Here is a 15,579-nt window from a genome sequence, read left to right as displayed (position 1 = left end):
GCAAACAGCCACTGACTGGATTTCCAAGACATCAGCAGCTCACATTTGTGCCCCCACGGAAAATGCATCCTAACGTTGTTGGTGACCTCTCTGACCTTTCCTGCTGCACCACCATCACACCAACAAAAATATCACTTTTACACCGGAAATATTCAAATATGACGAGCAGATTCACCAAACATATTCACCCTCCATCGTCCAGAAATGTTTTTGCATCTACTTTTTTTACACCTTCTGGGAAAAAAAAAATGACAATATTTTCTGATGCAAAATCTTTGTTTCCTCCATCTTCTATGAGATGTCGTTCATGTTGCAGCCTCTAGGGGGCACTATTGATGCTTTAGGGTTTTTTTTAATGTCAAATTTTGATCTGTTTTAATGTGTTTAGTTTAGTAAATATAAAATCATGCCCTCTCTCATATTCTCCAGACACTAGTCATTATTCTACTTTTCATTTTTGCCTCTTTCATCCTCTAAAACTCGACAAACAAATAAATAAACAAATACTTGCATTTTTCTCACTTATTTCCTCATATATTCAGTTTCTCCTGTGTTGCACAAACTGAGTTCAGGTGATCAGCAAACACACGAGTGTGATCGAGGCGCAGGTTTCTGTTTCTGAAGAGGAAGAAGTGGCTCAGACCATGTGACATTTTCTTCATAAATACGAACCAGGAAAACAAAGCCGTAGAGGTTTCAACAGAGAAGCAGCGATGAGTCCGACTGAACGAGGCAAGTTCAACCTTTTTCTTTCGTAAACTTTCGTTCCAAATCTTCTTCTACGTATGTTCATACTTGGACATTCATTAAAGAAGGATGCGTAGATAAAAAGCTTTAACCTGATTTAGCTTTTACTTTCGTTTTTTTCCAAAGAGTCTTTTGTGTGAAGTTTGCAGGTGTTAGTATCAAAGCTGAGGCAAAATAAAACCGTAATATAACCCTGTTACACTGAGGTAGACTGTTACTGTGGCGGTTTGTAATAACTTTGATGTTTATTTTATTTCCTCTTGGGGAATTTAAGATCATTGAGCTGCACATGTTGTGTGTGATCTCTATACAGTGATTTAAAACACTCTATTTCTGATGTGAGTACAAACTTAAGTAACCAGTCAAGGCCATTTTCTTAGGTGGTGAAAAGGTGAAAGGTCATGTATAAATATATATAAAAGGTACAGATTTCAGTTTACTTGAGGTACATGGTTGTAAACGATTGTTTAGAGAGAGGCAAGTAGCAAACGACTCTTTTGCCCTCTTTTGTCACCTAAGATTTGAGTTTGGACTCAACACATTAAAAGTCTCTTTCTTATTTTATAAACCTTTTTATCTGAAGATGTTGAGTCCTTCATCATCCTCCAGGAGATCAGGTGAAGCTGGCAGATCTGCATTCACACTGCGTCTGACCCCAGAGTTCACCAGCCTGAATTTAGATTCTCTTCAGTGCTGGTTATTAAAGTCGACTCTATCTTCCCAGCAGCAAAAAGATTTCCACTTTTCTCAAGCTTGTCCTAAAAACATCCATCATAACAACATGATTAAACAGTAACTGATGCTGACGGTGCTTGTTCATCAGTTTCACTTCGGGTCTTGTGACTGTTGCCTCACTTAGGGCTTGACGTGCAGTTCGATAGCTTTAAATTTGGGGAAGTGAAACTTCCGGTAGCTGCTGACCATCATCGGCAGATGAGCACTAAAAATAAAGAGATGTAGAGAAGATTAAGAGGCGTTTGGGTGATCAGAAAATGTCAATATAATGGAATCTAAAGTGATGCCTGAGCTTACCACAGCTTCTAAAATAACTAGAGTTAAATCAACAGCGTCACCAACAGCTGAACATTATGTGACAGCTGATGGGGCTGTTGTATTAGATACTATTGGACTGATGAACTTGAACCTTGTGATTTTTCTAGCAATTATTTGTCAATTAACTGATCAAAATTAATCTGCAACTATTTTGATAATCAATTAATCATTGAAGTTATTTTAAAATACATGAGACGTTGCTGCTTTTCTCGCTCTTACATTTTAATGGTTTTAATGTTGTTGGGTTTTGGGTTGTTGGTCGGACAAAAGCTGCAACATGAAGACGTCTCCTTGGGCTGCGGGGTGTTTTCAATCTGCATATATCTTATTATGTTAATATATTTGTTAGTTCATGATAACATTGATAGGAGTCACATAAAAGTGGATCCATAACAATACTGAAATAATTACTGAGCCCTTCTGGTACCTGAAGCATGTTTGTATGACCCAGTTTCTTATGAATAATGTGAAGACACAACACATTTGGATTTATTGTTGGCAAATGTAATAGGTTACAGATTAATAACCATCCTGTCATTTATTATATTTGATTTCTGTAGAAATTTCACAACCTAATGACCTCTCCGCGTTAATATTTAATGGAAACACAATGCTGACAACAACAGAATGGATATTTCTAATATTACCAACCCTTGATTAGTAATTTATTTAATTACATTTTTTTCTGTACTGTAACAGATTACAGTTACATTTATTTTGTAATTGAATTTTTATTCCCATCACATGCACCTACCTGTTTGCACCCTTACCACCCTGTGCCAAGACTGCAGTCTTTCTGTCAAGGGCTTTGAATTGCATAAACGCAAACCACAAGAACTGTAGTCATGGTTTAGTTACAATGTTCAGATGTTGTTTGTGGTGCACACATTACATGCAACATGTTAAATGTACATTTTTGTTTTTTTATCATGTGTGTTTTTCTAGCTGTTGTTTTCTGCTGTGTCATGTTTATAAAGGTTTTCTGACTAAAACAAAGAAAGTATGATGGTTGTCTCCTGGAATGCACTGAAAAGACAAAAAAAATGCAAATGTGAAATGCAATAAGGATTATAATGATTATTTTAATTTTAGGGGTCTTTGCAGAAATTTTTATTACATTGCATTTTTTTTACATCATCCTTTGATAGCTGCACACATGTTTTCATCTGTTATGCATCTTCACACATGAGCATTACTCTGTGGTGAGTCAACTAAAGACATTACCCAAACTTTAACCGTGTGACTATAAGAAGTTGAACCACGACTCTTTGTGTTGATGTGTTGCTGCTGGCAGAGACAACATACCTGAAAACCACATCCTGCTCATACAGTAACACTTGATGTTTTGTTTTTTTCCTCTTGCAATCAACTGTTTTAGTGCTGTACTGCTTGTTTTTATGGCTTAATATTTGTCAGACATGTAAATACTGTAGTATGTCTGATATGTTTGACCAATGAAAAAAGCTAATGTTAGCTAACCCTGTAAAGCAACATGTATGGAGTCCATGGAGGACTCCAAACAGAAACCCAACAAGCAATGTTGGGTTTCTGCTTTGCAAACCTGCTGGGGTGTAGTTTATATTGACTTAAAGGAAAGAAAGCAAAGAAATAAGTTTGTGTGGCTGTAAATGTTGAGGTCTATCATCTTTGTCTTTCTTTCTACACTTAACACAACCTCTGAACACATTTTCTTCTGAGCACTCCTCCAGGCTTTGACACATTGATTCTGCTTGTGTGGTTTTTATGAAGTGAAAAACACTCCGAGTTCGAGGCTCGATTTCTGTCAGGCGGACTGTTCTCTCGGCGTGTTCACTAGCACGCAGCCGTCTCATCAAAGGTCAGACGACATCCTGTTTTCTCATGTGGTTCAAGTCTGACTGTAGGTGTGGGTTTGTGTTCACAGGCCTGGTGTTGGGGAGCCTGCTGCTCGTCTCCCTGTGTGTCGGGGCAGCGGCCATGTTGGACAGCAGGCTGGACGTCCACTGGGAACTGTGGAAGAAGACACACGGGAAGACGTACCAAAATGAGGTATTACTTGAGTTTCTATTTGTTTGTCATTAAAAAATTTGTAGTGCAACACATTTCTTTTTAAAATGCTTCAGTTGAAACAAGTGAGTATTTTGCAGGCGAAAAAATCCACATGTAAGATTTATCATGAACTCATACAGTATTTGACCTCATTCACTCTTTCTGCACGCTTTTGTGTTCAGGTGGAGGATGTGCGCCGCAGGGAATTGTGGGAGAAGAACCTGATGCTCATTACCACGCACAACCTGGAGGCCTCGATGGGGCTTCACACCTACGATCTGAGCATGAACTACATGGGAGACCTGGTGAGACGCCTGCTTGCTCAACTGTTTTATACAGAAAAAATAATTAAGCTTCATTTAAAATGACTCATTAATGACTGATGTGGAAAGTCAGCAGGATGCAGAGCAGACACAGTAAGACTAGTTTGAACTTTGAAGCTCAACAGCTAGCGGCTAACCGGACCTCACAAATGTCCCAAACAGATGTAATGTTCCCAACCTGTTGAAGTACGTAAGTTAAGTTTACTAAAAAAACTACACTTCCCAGCTGTTAAATGGAATTACTACTACTACTATGTAAAGCTTGTTGTGATGAAACTACCAAGAATTATCACCTAAATCTGCAGCACCTTTCGGCTTTTCAGAGCTTTATATCAAGTTTCAGCTCATCGGTTAACTGTCCAACCTGCAACTTTACTGGTTCACTCTCACTGCTTTCATGCTGTTTGTTGCAGGTGTTCAGATATTAATCTTTCAGAGCTTAAAATAAGCCCTAAAAACCCGCTGTACATGAACATAGTGGAGCCAGGTACTGAGTACTTCCCCCCCACTCTACTGTAATGGCTTACTATACTATGACGATTTTATTCCTTGTTTTTATGCCTTGCTTTACTGTGACGTTTTTTGACATTTTGATGCCTTACTACACTATGATGTTTTTATGCCTTGCTATAATATGATGTTTTCATGATTAACGTAGACTATGAAGCTTTTCTGTGCAGCACTGTGGTGTAGTGGTTAAAGCTGTTGCTTCTGTTCTGCCTCTGTGTGTATGACATTTTTATGCTTTGCTATACTATGATGTTTTTTTGACTTACTTTAACTATGATGCTTCTGGACGTTTTTATCACTTACTATACTATGACATTTTTTGACGTTTTTATGCCTTATTAAACTATGATGTTTTTTCACATTAAATCCTTACTCTACCATAACATTTTTATGCTTTACTATAGAATGACGTATTTTGACGATTTTATGCCTTACTATACTATGGCATTTTTTTATTACTCATTATATTATGAATTTTTTCCCTTATTATTCTGTGACAGTTTTATGACATTTCGTGTCTTACTTTACTATGATGCATTTTGAAGTTTTTATGCCTCATGATGTTTTTAATTCAAAGGGGTATTGTACCATGTAACAGATTTAAGTACAAGTCAGATTTATTCTGACTTCACACACCCATGATATTGCATAATAGATTCCTGTTTTCAGTGTTTACCCATCTAACAAGACTTCTTTCTTCCTGCTCGATGAATATGACTCATTTGATACTGATGTCAGCACTGCCACTTCATTGTTATCTACTTCCTTATAGACAGAAGAGGAGATCCTGCAGTCTTTTGCCACGCTTACTCCTCCTACTGGCATCCAGAGGGCGCCATCTCCCTTCACAGGGGCTTCAGGCGCTGATGTACCAGACACCATTGACTGGAGAGAGAAGGGCTGTGTAACCAGCGTCAAAATGCAGGTAAAAAAAAAACTTTGTGATTCTGTTTCCACCATGGGCTCATTTCACGCAGAATGACTGCAGAGATAATCAGTCCTGATGGTGAAAGCTGAGCAGTTTAATGCCACAGTGATGCAGCCTAAACTTTCAACAACGCACGTGTCCAGTTTCCAACATTCATCCTGTTCCTTATTCACCGAGTCCGTTGCTGTACACACAGGAAGTCGTCACCACAAGCACCAGTTTTGAAAGGTTTTTGCCACATCCACTGTGAGGACACCACCTCGCACGCATTAACACCAGAGAGTCCAGCTCACATTCAACAGCTGTTAGTTTTAATTCAATATCAGAGCTGTTAGAATGACCTCATCACTATTTCTACATCCACTTTTTTTAATAGAAAATAGTGTTAAATTAGTGGATTTGATAAATCACTCATGGAAACAGGAGTTTTCAGTGTGTATGTTTTTATTTTGTACATTTGGCAACAAATACCTCCTGAAAATGATTAGTGTTAAAGTTCATATACACATTTATACGATGTAATTATTGTGTATCATGTCTTATTAGTAGATTTTCATGTTTTTATGCATGTTTATATGTTTATTTATCATGTTTTACTCTGATGTACATATGGTATGTCTTTCATTATATTAATATTAATAAAGTTTCAAAACCAGAGATTACAAAGTACTTCAGAAGAATAAAAGAACCAAACAAGCAACAAACACATGCAGAGAAATTACTCAAAATAAAAATAAAAACATTAGAAATGTAAAAATATGTGAAATATTTAACACTTGCACGGAGGCTTTGATGCACCCAGACTCTTTAGATGTCACCATAAATAAAGACAGAAAATAAACAACAAAAACAACATGATATGTGTAATGGAAGGAATACAAGAATTTATATGAATCTATCAACCAGAAATACAAAGAATATTTCATTTTAACCCTAATTTCTATATTTTTGATTTTAATAAACACATTTTTAGCAAAATTATACAACTGCTTTCGTTACTATTTATTTTTTCCACAAAATCTCACCCCTGAAGTCACCCAGTGGTAATAAGATCATAGAATAAATTACCTGTTTGGTTTGTTTGTAATATGTTCTGTAATATGTCTTCTATGTAAAAAGCTGAGTAAAACATATTTATCTTGCCATGAAAAGTCAATAAGAAATGTTCACTACTTAAAGAATTTTTCTTGTTTCATTTGATTTACAAAGCGAAGAAGTGGGAAAAAAAAATCTGACATACAGACTGAACTTATTACCAGCTCGTGTTGTGCAGATGAGTATCATTCAACCAGAGACACACCAGTATTGATTCTGGCATTCCTTCTGTTCCGTGCAATGTGTTAAATATAATTGACAAACAGGAAAATTTCCCAAAGAGTGTGTGGAGTTCTTTAACCTCTCACACTCTGCTGGACCCTCCACTGGCTCCTTCTTCACACGCTCGTATTGCGCTGCCAAGTGTGGAAATGTGTGGAAAAAGATGCACGAGACATTTAGAATATTTCCATTTGATGTAATTCTGCAGCTGCAAAAACACTGTTGAATTTGAATATTTCAGTCAGTTCTGATTTAATGTAGATCCACCAAACAATCAGTGACTGTGTGTGTGTGTGTGTGTGTATTGTTATGTGATATATGTTGTCTAATAGTGTAGAGAGGTGTTTAGAGTGTGTATGACATCACAGTAACACCACTCATTTAAATCCAGGGTGCCTGTGGCTCTTGCTGGGCCTTCAGTGCGGCGGGGGCCCTCGAGGGCCAGCTAGCCAAGAAAACAGGGAAGCTGGTGGACCTCAGCCCCCAGAACCTGGTGGACTGTTCCGGCAAATACGGCAACCACGGCTGCAACGGAGGCTACATGCACAGAGCCTTCCAGTACGTCATCGACAACCAGGGCATCGACTCCGACGCTTCGTACCCCTACGCAGGGAAGGTGAGTTCAGGGACTCTGTAAAGTCTGGAAAGGACATGTCGTGGGAAATGACTGTGATCACTTCGTGCTTGCAGCTGGGAAAAAATAAATAGTTAAAAACAAAAAAGCAGCAGCTCAGTCCTAATATACATATATTTATGAATCTGTGAACTACTCAACATTTCTCTCAGCCATGTTGATGACCTCTGGGGCAGTTTGATTTGAAATCATCATCACACCAAGCAAGAAATGATAACACAAAGTCACAACGAGGAAGTGCCTCAGTTTCCAGTTCATTTCTTTGGCACAGACATTGAAGTAAACAAGCCAGCGATCATGTTGTTGAAGGGCTGCTTTCACAAAGACAGACTTTGACTAGTCAGACCTCAGATAGATGTTGAAATTCATCTGTTGCACAAAGCAGTTTAGTTCTTGACTATCTTAAGACTGTGGTACAATGAATTCTGGGTAAATTAAGACTTTTTTTCAAAGTAAAAAAAAAATGTCTTGTTTCATAATAAAAAAAGTCACCGCATCCAACTGCTCAGCCCTGTTCACCCCGGTCGAAAATTTTGTCTTTTGGACAAGGACAAGGTTTTACTTGGGAGATTCAGCACAACATTGATTGTTACCATGGTAACATTGGTCGTAGGCCTGAGTTAGCCTGGGGGAAAGTGTAATGTTTTTTTTGGCTTAATATCAGTCAGTCTTTATTTTTGTGAAACACTCTTAATTGCATCGGACTAATCCATGAGGAAAATTAAGACTGGACCAACGTTGCAGACCAGTGTGAAATATCTTGTTCAGTGAAACCGACCCCTGATCAGCACACAGAGAGAATCCAGTCTCCTTTGACAAAGCAATCATCCCCAGGTGTGCAGGGAAGGTACAACGACCTGCAGGTGTTCACAGTCCAGGCAACGTGAACATTAAGTCACAGTTTGTCTTTTGAAACAAAGGGGTCGACACTGACTGAGCAGATGTCAAATTCTCAATATCCATCATTTAAAAACAGCTACAGAAAGAAGTAGAAATGAAAGTATTTAGTATTTTACTTTACACGTTATTTTTACAGCATAAAATACCTATGAAAACTACATCTGCATGTCACAACTTGAGTGTAATTTTGTGATGTAACATGGGAACTGCACAGTCTGTGTTGTTGTCAGAGTTTGCACAGTTGTTTCAGACGTGGACTGTCAGCACATGTCAGCCAACAGGCACCGTTATCTATCAGTTCAGTGATTGTAGTGGATGAGCCGGTGTTTTCCTACAGACGAAGGGTCGAGGACAGAGCACAGATTTTCTTTTGTGCTTTTGGAAAGCTGTTATCTCGGTTTACAATAAATTAAAACAAAATGCTCTTTTTTTTTAAGCGCAAACATGTAGGAATCCAGTGCAAACAGACAGGTTTACAGTTAACAAATTCCTGTGTGAGACAACAATGTGGGAGTATGAACAGCAACAAGAAGTTAAGTCCGACCCTTCAGGCTGCCGACAGCAACACTCTTCTCACTTGTCTGTGGTCTGCTGTTAATGTCTCTTTGGAGCAACAATAAATTAATCGGAGCGGACAACGTGTTTGTCCTCCAGGCTTCATCTGGTTCGCTGTTGTCGGTGTTTGTGTGGAGGAGGAGGGCAGTTCTGAGCGGATCCGACAGACTGCTCGAGCCTCGCGGAGGTGTCGTGGCTCTAATTCAACCCAAAAAGCAAATAAAAACTCTCTCTGTGATGTGAAATGTTCTCCTAATGAGCGCAGTGACTGCTCTTTCTCAAATCCACTTTCCGCCTCACCTGCCAAGAACAGGAAAATATCATTGTTATTGTAACGTTTGTGAGCTCACACCTGCTGATGCTGTACCCATCTAAAGAGTGGGGGTGTACCAGGGAGCCAATAAGGAGCCTGTTTGACGACGTTTGAGAGCTGGTCCCAACAAACTCTTTCAGCCTGGTGTTAAATTTCCCCTCCTGTGAATTTGTTGTTTTCACCTCAAATTCCTAAATTGGTTACAGCTCTCCCACAATGTGTCATAAATTTGTTAAAGCACAAACAACTTAAGCAGTCGAGGCCAAATAGAGTTCATATCTTGTTTGGTCAGGGCCCCCTGGTGGTCGTGGGGCCCCAACTTCAGTTAGTTCAATTATGCCTCAGGCAAACTTTATATATCCTACACAACAAAACCACAAAGAACAATTTAAGCCACTATTTTTTTTTCTTTTTTGCTTTCCTACTAGGAAATGAAAAGCACTGGGTGTAAATCATCAGTTTTAACCCTTCGTTTGGTTGTCCTCTCTCTGCAGCAGCAGCAGTGCCGCTACAACCCCACGTACCGCGCCGCCAACTGCTCCCAGTACAACTTCCTGCGTCAAGGAGACGAGGGGGCTCTGAAACAGGCGGTCGGCACCATCGGACCCATTTCAGTGGGGATTGACGCCACGCGGCCCAGATTTACTTTCTACAGGAGCGGTGGGTGACACATCATCAGCTGCAATTAGAGTGATTTGCTGGCTTTATTTGTCTATATACACATCCCAGTAATTATAATAATACAACTTTTTTCAAACCGTCAGAAAATCAGAATATAGGCAACAAGTGTAAAAAAAATTAGACGCAAACTTCCTGACTTACATGTGTCTAAAAATCTTATTCATTAAAAAATGGATATAAAGAGATGCATTTGTTATTATCATTGTTTCAGGAGTGTACAATGACCCATCCTGCTCCCAAAAAGTGAACCACGCGGTGTTAACTGTGGGCTACGGCACGCTGGAAGGACAAGACTACTGGCTGGTAAAGAACAGGTGAGACCTTTCCGCTGCCCCGATCTCCCCTACACCCCCCGGTGTGGTCCATACACACATACAGACAAACTGAGCACATGTATAGGTGCTATATGTTCCTCCTCTGTGGTTCATCGTGGAGGACAGAGAGGAAGAGAAACAGGGAGGTCAGGGCTCTGCAGGGAAGCGAACAGTCAGCAAGTAAAAACCTAATGTTACATTCTGTTTGAGGTTTGGTCGTGTCTGCTGACATGACCGCAGTGATGTCTGCCTCTCAAGCCGCGAAGAAGTCAGCCTGCAGGTTTGGTCCGAGTCAGTCGACCAAAGTTACGTGTGTGTGTGTGTGTGTGTGTGTGTGTAATGGAGAAGAAGAAGTTGCATTTCTCAGCATTTATCGCATAAAAAACTGCCACAACTTCTCCATTTTCCACCGGTGACTTCATCAGGGCTGTTGTTGTCCTCAGTCCTCGTTTGTCTCCACACACACCGTAGTTCTTGTATTGTGCTGAGGTATTTTAATTTTATGTAACGTTCTACTTTTATTCCTATTTCAGAGGGAGATATATGATGTACTTTTTACTCCGCTACATTGATTTTACAGCTGTAGTCAGTGGTTACTTTTACTTATGATAAGCTTAAACCTTTTTTGGCTGATCTTTTAGGCTCCTCGTCATATTTCAGGTGTTTTTGAGCTGTTAGCAGTTTCGCCAAACTCCCCGTTTACACCTGTTATTAAAATGTGTTCCTGTTATCCTCACTGAGATCAGATCACATCCTGATCACAACCATTAACATGCAAACTGCAAAACTGAAAAAAAATATATATATTGTTTGTTTTTTTAAAATGGTGGTAAATATTGCAATATTCAACTCACTGATTGACCTCCGGCACGTTTCTGTTTTATACCTTCATCACATGATAATTCAATATTCCACTAACCTTGCTCTGAGCCTGTTTAATGGTATTGCTCTTCTCCGTTCTCTTCGTCCAGCTGGGGAACTACTTTCGGAGACCAGGGCTACATCCGGATGTCGCGGAACAATAACAATCAGTGTGGCATCGCTATGTACCCCTGCTACCCCATCATGTAGCTGCACGGAGAACTGGATCTGTAACACAGCGAACTTCGCTTCTTTCTTCCGTGTACATTTTTTACAGAGTCATTTTCATGTGAACGTTTTTACTACAAAGGCCAACAAACGGCGACGGCAAGTCTTTAAATACTAAAGTTTAACACAAGATCTTTTCTGTGTTTTTTGTAATCTTATATATCTTGAGGAGGGATTTTCTTTACACGTCTGAACTTCTTTGTCTTGTAAGACTGTGTGCTTGTTTGTATGTGACTGTATTTGTGTGTGTGTATTTGAATCTCCAATAAAGAAACAGATGTCTCGGTGAAACACGCCATGTTCGTATCAATATATCAGTTTACTGATCGGGGCCTTTCAGTAGATTCAGATCAGAGCTCTGCGGAGGTGAAGAGCTGATTTTTTTTTTACACCTCCAGCTTCGGCTTTGTGTGTTAAACCTGCCATAAAACTGTCTGAAAGGATTCCATTGACTCTTTGGGAAATTGGTTTGTTGGTCAATTTAGCTTTTACATGTTACGACAGAGGGAACAACAAAATCAATACCTGTGTCTCTGGTAAATATCTGTGTCCTGTGCTGAGTACACCATATACCAGCTGCCTATAGCCCAGTGACATTGTCTGGCATAAGGAGAAAAGCCTTTTGCTCTGTTTTTATGCCTTTATTTTGATAGAGTCAGTAGAGACAGACAGGAAATGCAGGGTAGGAGTAGGGGAATGACTTGCTCAAACACTGAACTACTTTACCAAAAAGTCAAGAGTCCTTCTAAGGAATTGGTAAACATCATGAAAAGATTGTGCAGAGAGGAAAATATTGATACCACTCTCATATATGTCCATAAAATATGAAGCTACAGGCAGCAGCTAGTTGTCTTAGCTTAGCATAAAGACAGCGGGAAACTGATAGCTATGTCTAAAGGTAAGAAAATCCACCTCCTCCTCCACTGACACATCATCTCATTTGTTTAAACCGTACAAAAACTGATAAAACAAATACAAAGTTTGTTTCATCATAAAAAAACTAAAATTATGAACATAATATCTAGAATTGTGTTCAATTTTGAGAAAACAAATGCACGTCTAGGGTTTGAATATTTTCATTAAAAAACATCATAGTGCAGAAAGAAGCAGATACAGATATAACTATATGCTGTATATTTGTCATGCAAAAAAAGTATGGAAGCTGGTTAAGACCAACTTTCATAGAGCTGGTTTCTTGTGATTTCCTTAGGATGAACATAAACCATTTTAAGGGTAGTGCTGGATTACTGTACTGGACTCTACGGGAATATTGGTGTCAGTGTTGGCCTTTTGAAAACCCGGAGATCTTCCCACCTGACACCTCCAACAAGGTCAGAATAAAGTCAGCAGAGCGCGGTGTTGGGTTACAAATGAGTCATTTTTATTTTTTTAGTGCAACATCACAACAAACAATTTTCACATGAGGTATTCAAAGGGATTTTCTTTAGTTGTTGATACAAAATGTCCCACCATGATTGACGTTTAAAGTGTTGTGTATCTTTTTTTTTTTTTTAAAGCCTTTGGTTGGTTAGCCACATTCATTAGTAAGTCTAACACATGGACAAGAATGGCACGATAAAGCATGGTGGGTCGGGTCCGAGCCGAGGAAACTTTGACTCAAATATAATATTCCCCTCAGCTCTTCCCCGTTTAAAGCTTTTTGTATGGATTTCATCAATTCCTACTTACAACAGTGGGATCGAACGGTATTTCAACTACACTAAACATTTCGGAAAAAACAGGGGTGGGAGGGGTGGCTTACAAATGTGGAAAAATAGCTTCTGTCTCCTCTGACCTTTGTTTTTTATCTTGGGATGAGTGTTTTGATTTTTGGGCTTTTTCTGTTACAGCAAGTCACATGATTCTAGTTTTTGGAAAAACAAGGAATAGGCAACGTTGATTACAGCAAGATCCTCCTTGCTTGGATTGTCACCTCCTTCTTTTTTGGTCTTGAGAATGATTTTGTTTATATATATACAGAGCATGGATCAATGGGACACTAGCATACTGGACTTTAAGCTTTGGCTGGACGGGGGCCGCGTTCGGCTCCTGTTACGGATTGATTCCAGCACATTTGGTTTGGAGTAAAAGGCATGAAGAAGAGACGGATGGACAGACAAGATAAGATAGATAGACAGACAGACAGACACCCTGACAGGATGGATTCTTTGGTTAAGGAATATCTTTGCCACACAACATCTCACACAGTTGAGGTAGATGGGTAAAGTCTTCATGTACACACAGGGGAGGGGGCGGGGACAGATAGGGGACACTGGGGTTTACAGAGTCAAAAGACTTCCATCTGAAGACACTGCCTCATGTCAGTTTCTCAGTTCCAGCTCAACATAATACTGTTTTATGCAACATAAATAATCAGCACGCGGAACCCCACTGGTGCTTTTTTTGAATCCTCTGAGTGCTACGGTAGCTCTGATAGGGAACTGCTAAAACTACCCATGATACATAATGATTCAGCAGTTACCCATCAATCTTTGGTTGTTTTTTTGGTTTAAACATTATCAAAAAATGTAAATTTTTTTGGTCTTTTTTTTTCTTTTTTTTTTTCTTTTATTCTGAAAGAACACGTTAGCTTTCAGTTCTGCTATTTCATTATTTACGCTCCCCTCAGACCCGCTCTGCAACGGCCTCGGCTGCCAGCCCTGTTTCAGGGTCAAGTTTCTAGAAGAGCCACTAGGGGGTGCCGCAGGCTAAAATGGCAATGCGGATCACCTGCAGCAGCCAAATGGATTCACTCCTCCCCTCCCTCTTTCCCGCCTCTCCTCTGTACAGAAAGAGAGGAGCTTCCCTGCTTGACACGGAGCAGAAGGTGGCTCAATACAAAAAGCTCTGTCTCCATTTTGGGCTCCCAGTCAGAGAGACAAAGAGAAACCTGAAAGGTGTCACCTCAGCTTTGATACAATGACAGTAGCGAGCAGGGGTCGGCAGAGGAGCCTCCAAGCTCTTTTATTTTTCATTTTTCCCCTCTGTACAGACTCGACTGCACACCCCCACCAGTGCCCCCCCCCTCGCTCTCAGCATGCTTACAATTGTTGCTCATTAAAGTTTAATTCAGCTCCATGCCCCACTACTCCAACACCTCCTGTTCCTCAAACAACCCCCCCCTCCCACCTCTCTCTCCCTACACACACACACCACTACCACTATCCTCATTCTGGATGATTCAGCCTCCTCTCTGATCTCCCCCCGCCCCCTTTGAATGCCCCCTAAAGCCCACAGGTCTGGCCAAGAGCGGACCCCAGACCAGATACCCAGAGAGGAGACGGGATGAAAAAAGCCTTCCCTTTGAAGTCCGCGAAAAAGTCGATGGCCTCTTTCATGACCGCCCGTCTTTCAAGTGCACGCTGTGAAGGGGGCCCGGCAATCCACCCCTTCCAACGTTAAAGACAGAGAAAGAGAGACAGAGGTAAAGAGACGGAGGGAGAGGGAGAGAGAGAGAGAGAGAGAGAGGGTGGAAAACGACCAAGCTAGCCTCGCCACTCTTTGGCAGCATTTACACAGGGGTCAGAGAATCAGATCGAGGGTGATTTAGGTGTTCACCAGGCAAAACGTTGGAAAATCAAAGCCATTTATGCCTGTGCAAGTTGCAGGAGGAACCCTAAGAACCTTAGAGGACCCCAGAACCCCAGATGACCAGCAATGAACCCCTGGACGAACCCTACGAACCTCAAAAGCCCTGTGACAAAATCAGAGACTCCTGCAAGACGAGAAACAAACCCCAAGACACAAAGAGGTCCACGGACAAACCCTGCAAGCCTAAGAGGCCTTCAAAATATGAGGAACAAACCAGAGGGCCAATGCCTCCAGAAACCTAGGAACATACCCCAAGAACACCCCCCCCCTCCCATACACCCCAAAAGTCCAGGAATGAACCCTCATGGAACTGAGACAACTGGCAGAAGGGCTTGGCATGTGGAGGACAGTGAGATCACACTGAGCTGGACATAGACAAGACTGTCTGCACTGCACTGTGGAGGAAGGGGGGGGGCAGGTGAGGGAGATGGGAGGGGGGGGTTGGGGGGGGGTCACAACCATGCATTTCCCCAGGCAGACACACAGTACGCATGTTTGCATGTGACCCTGAAGGACTCACACTCAATTGGGCCTTCAGACGGCGCTTTAAGTGGGTCCCCAGACACTTTACACAGTCCGCCAGATGGCATTGGTCT

General features: G+C 40.7%; 1 protein-coding gene across 1 annotated transcript; it reads left to right on the top strand.

Annotated features, from left to right (window-relative positions):
* Positions 1-629: 629 nt before the first annotated feature.
* On the top strand, positions 630-11,687 carry LOC111222413 (cathepsin S-like). The gene is made up of 8 exons (XM_022746127.1): positions 630-732; positions 3,704-3,828; positions 4,011-4,133; positions 5,434-5,586; positions 7,298-7,522; positions 9,803-9,968; positions 10,201-10,303; positions 11,275-11,687. Exons 1-8 carry the CDS (start codon positions 714-716, stop codon positions 11,372-11,374), a joined length of 1,014 nt encoding a protein of 337 aa, XP_022601848.1. The 5' UTR covers positions 630-713; the 3' UTR covers positions 11,375-11,687.
* The last annotated feature ends 3,892 nt before the right edge of the window (positions 11,688-15,579 follow it).

The sequence above is a fragment of the Seriola dumerili genome, unplaced genomic scaffold, assembly GCF_002260705.1.
Source record: "Seriola dumerili isolate Sdu_G_001 unplaced genomic scaffold, Sdu_1.0 BDQW01000092.1, whole genome shotgun sequence".
NCBI classification, from domain to species: domain Eukaryota; kingdom Metazoa; phylum Chordata; class Actinopteri; order Carangiformes; family Carangidae; genus Seriola; species Seriola dumerili.
The sequence above is the reverse complement of the archived record's forward strand: the minus strand, read 5'-3'. Positions and strand labels throughout refer to the sequence as shown.

What these genes read in the sequence shown, in the direction of transcription:
- LOC111222413 (XM_022746127.1), top strand. An exon ending in ATTTACTTTCTACAGGAGCG is followed by an intron (nt 9,969 to 10,200) that starts GTGGGTGACACA and finishes TCATTGTTTCAG; the next exon opens with GAGTGTACAATGACCCATCC. An exon ending in TACTGGCTGGTAAAGAACAG is followed by an intron (nt 10,304 to 11,274) that starts GTGAGACCTTTC and finishes CTCTTCGTCCAG; the next exon opens with CTGGGGAACTACTTTCGGAG.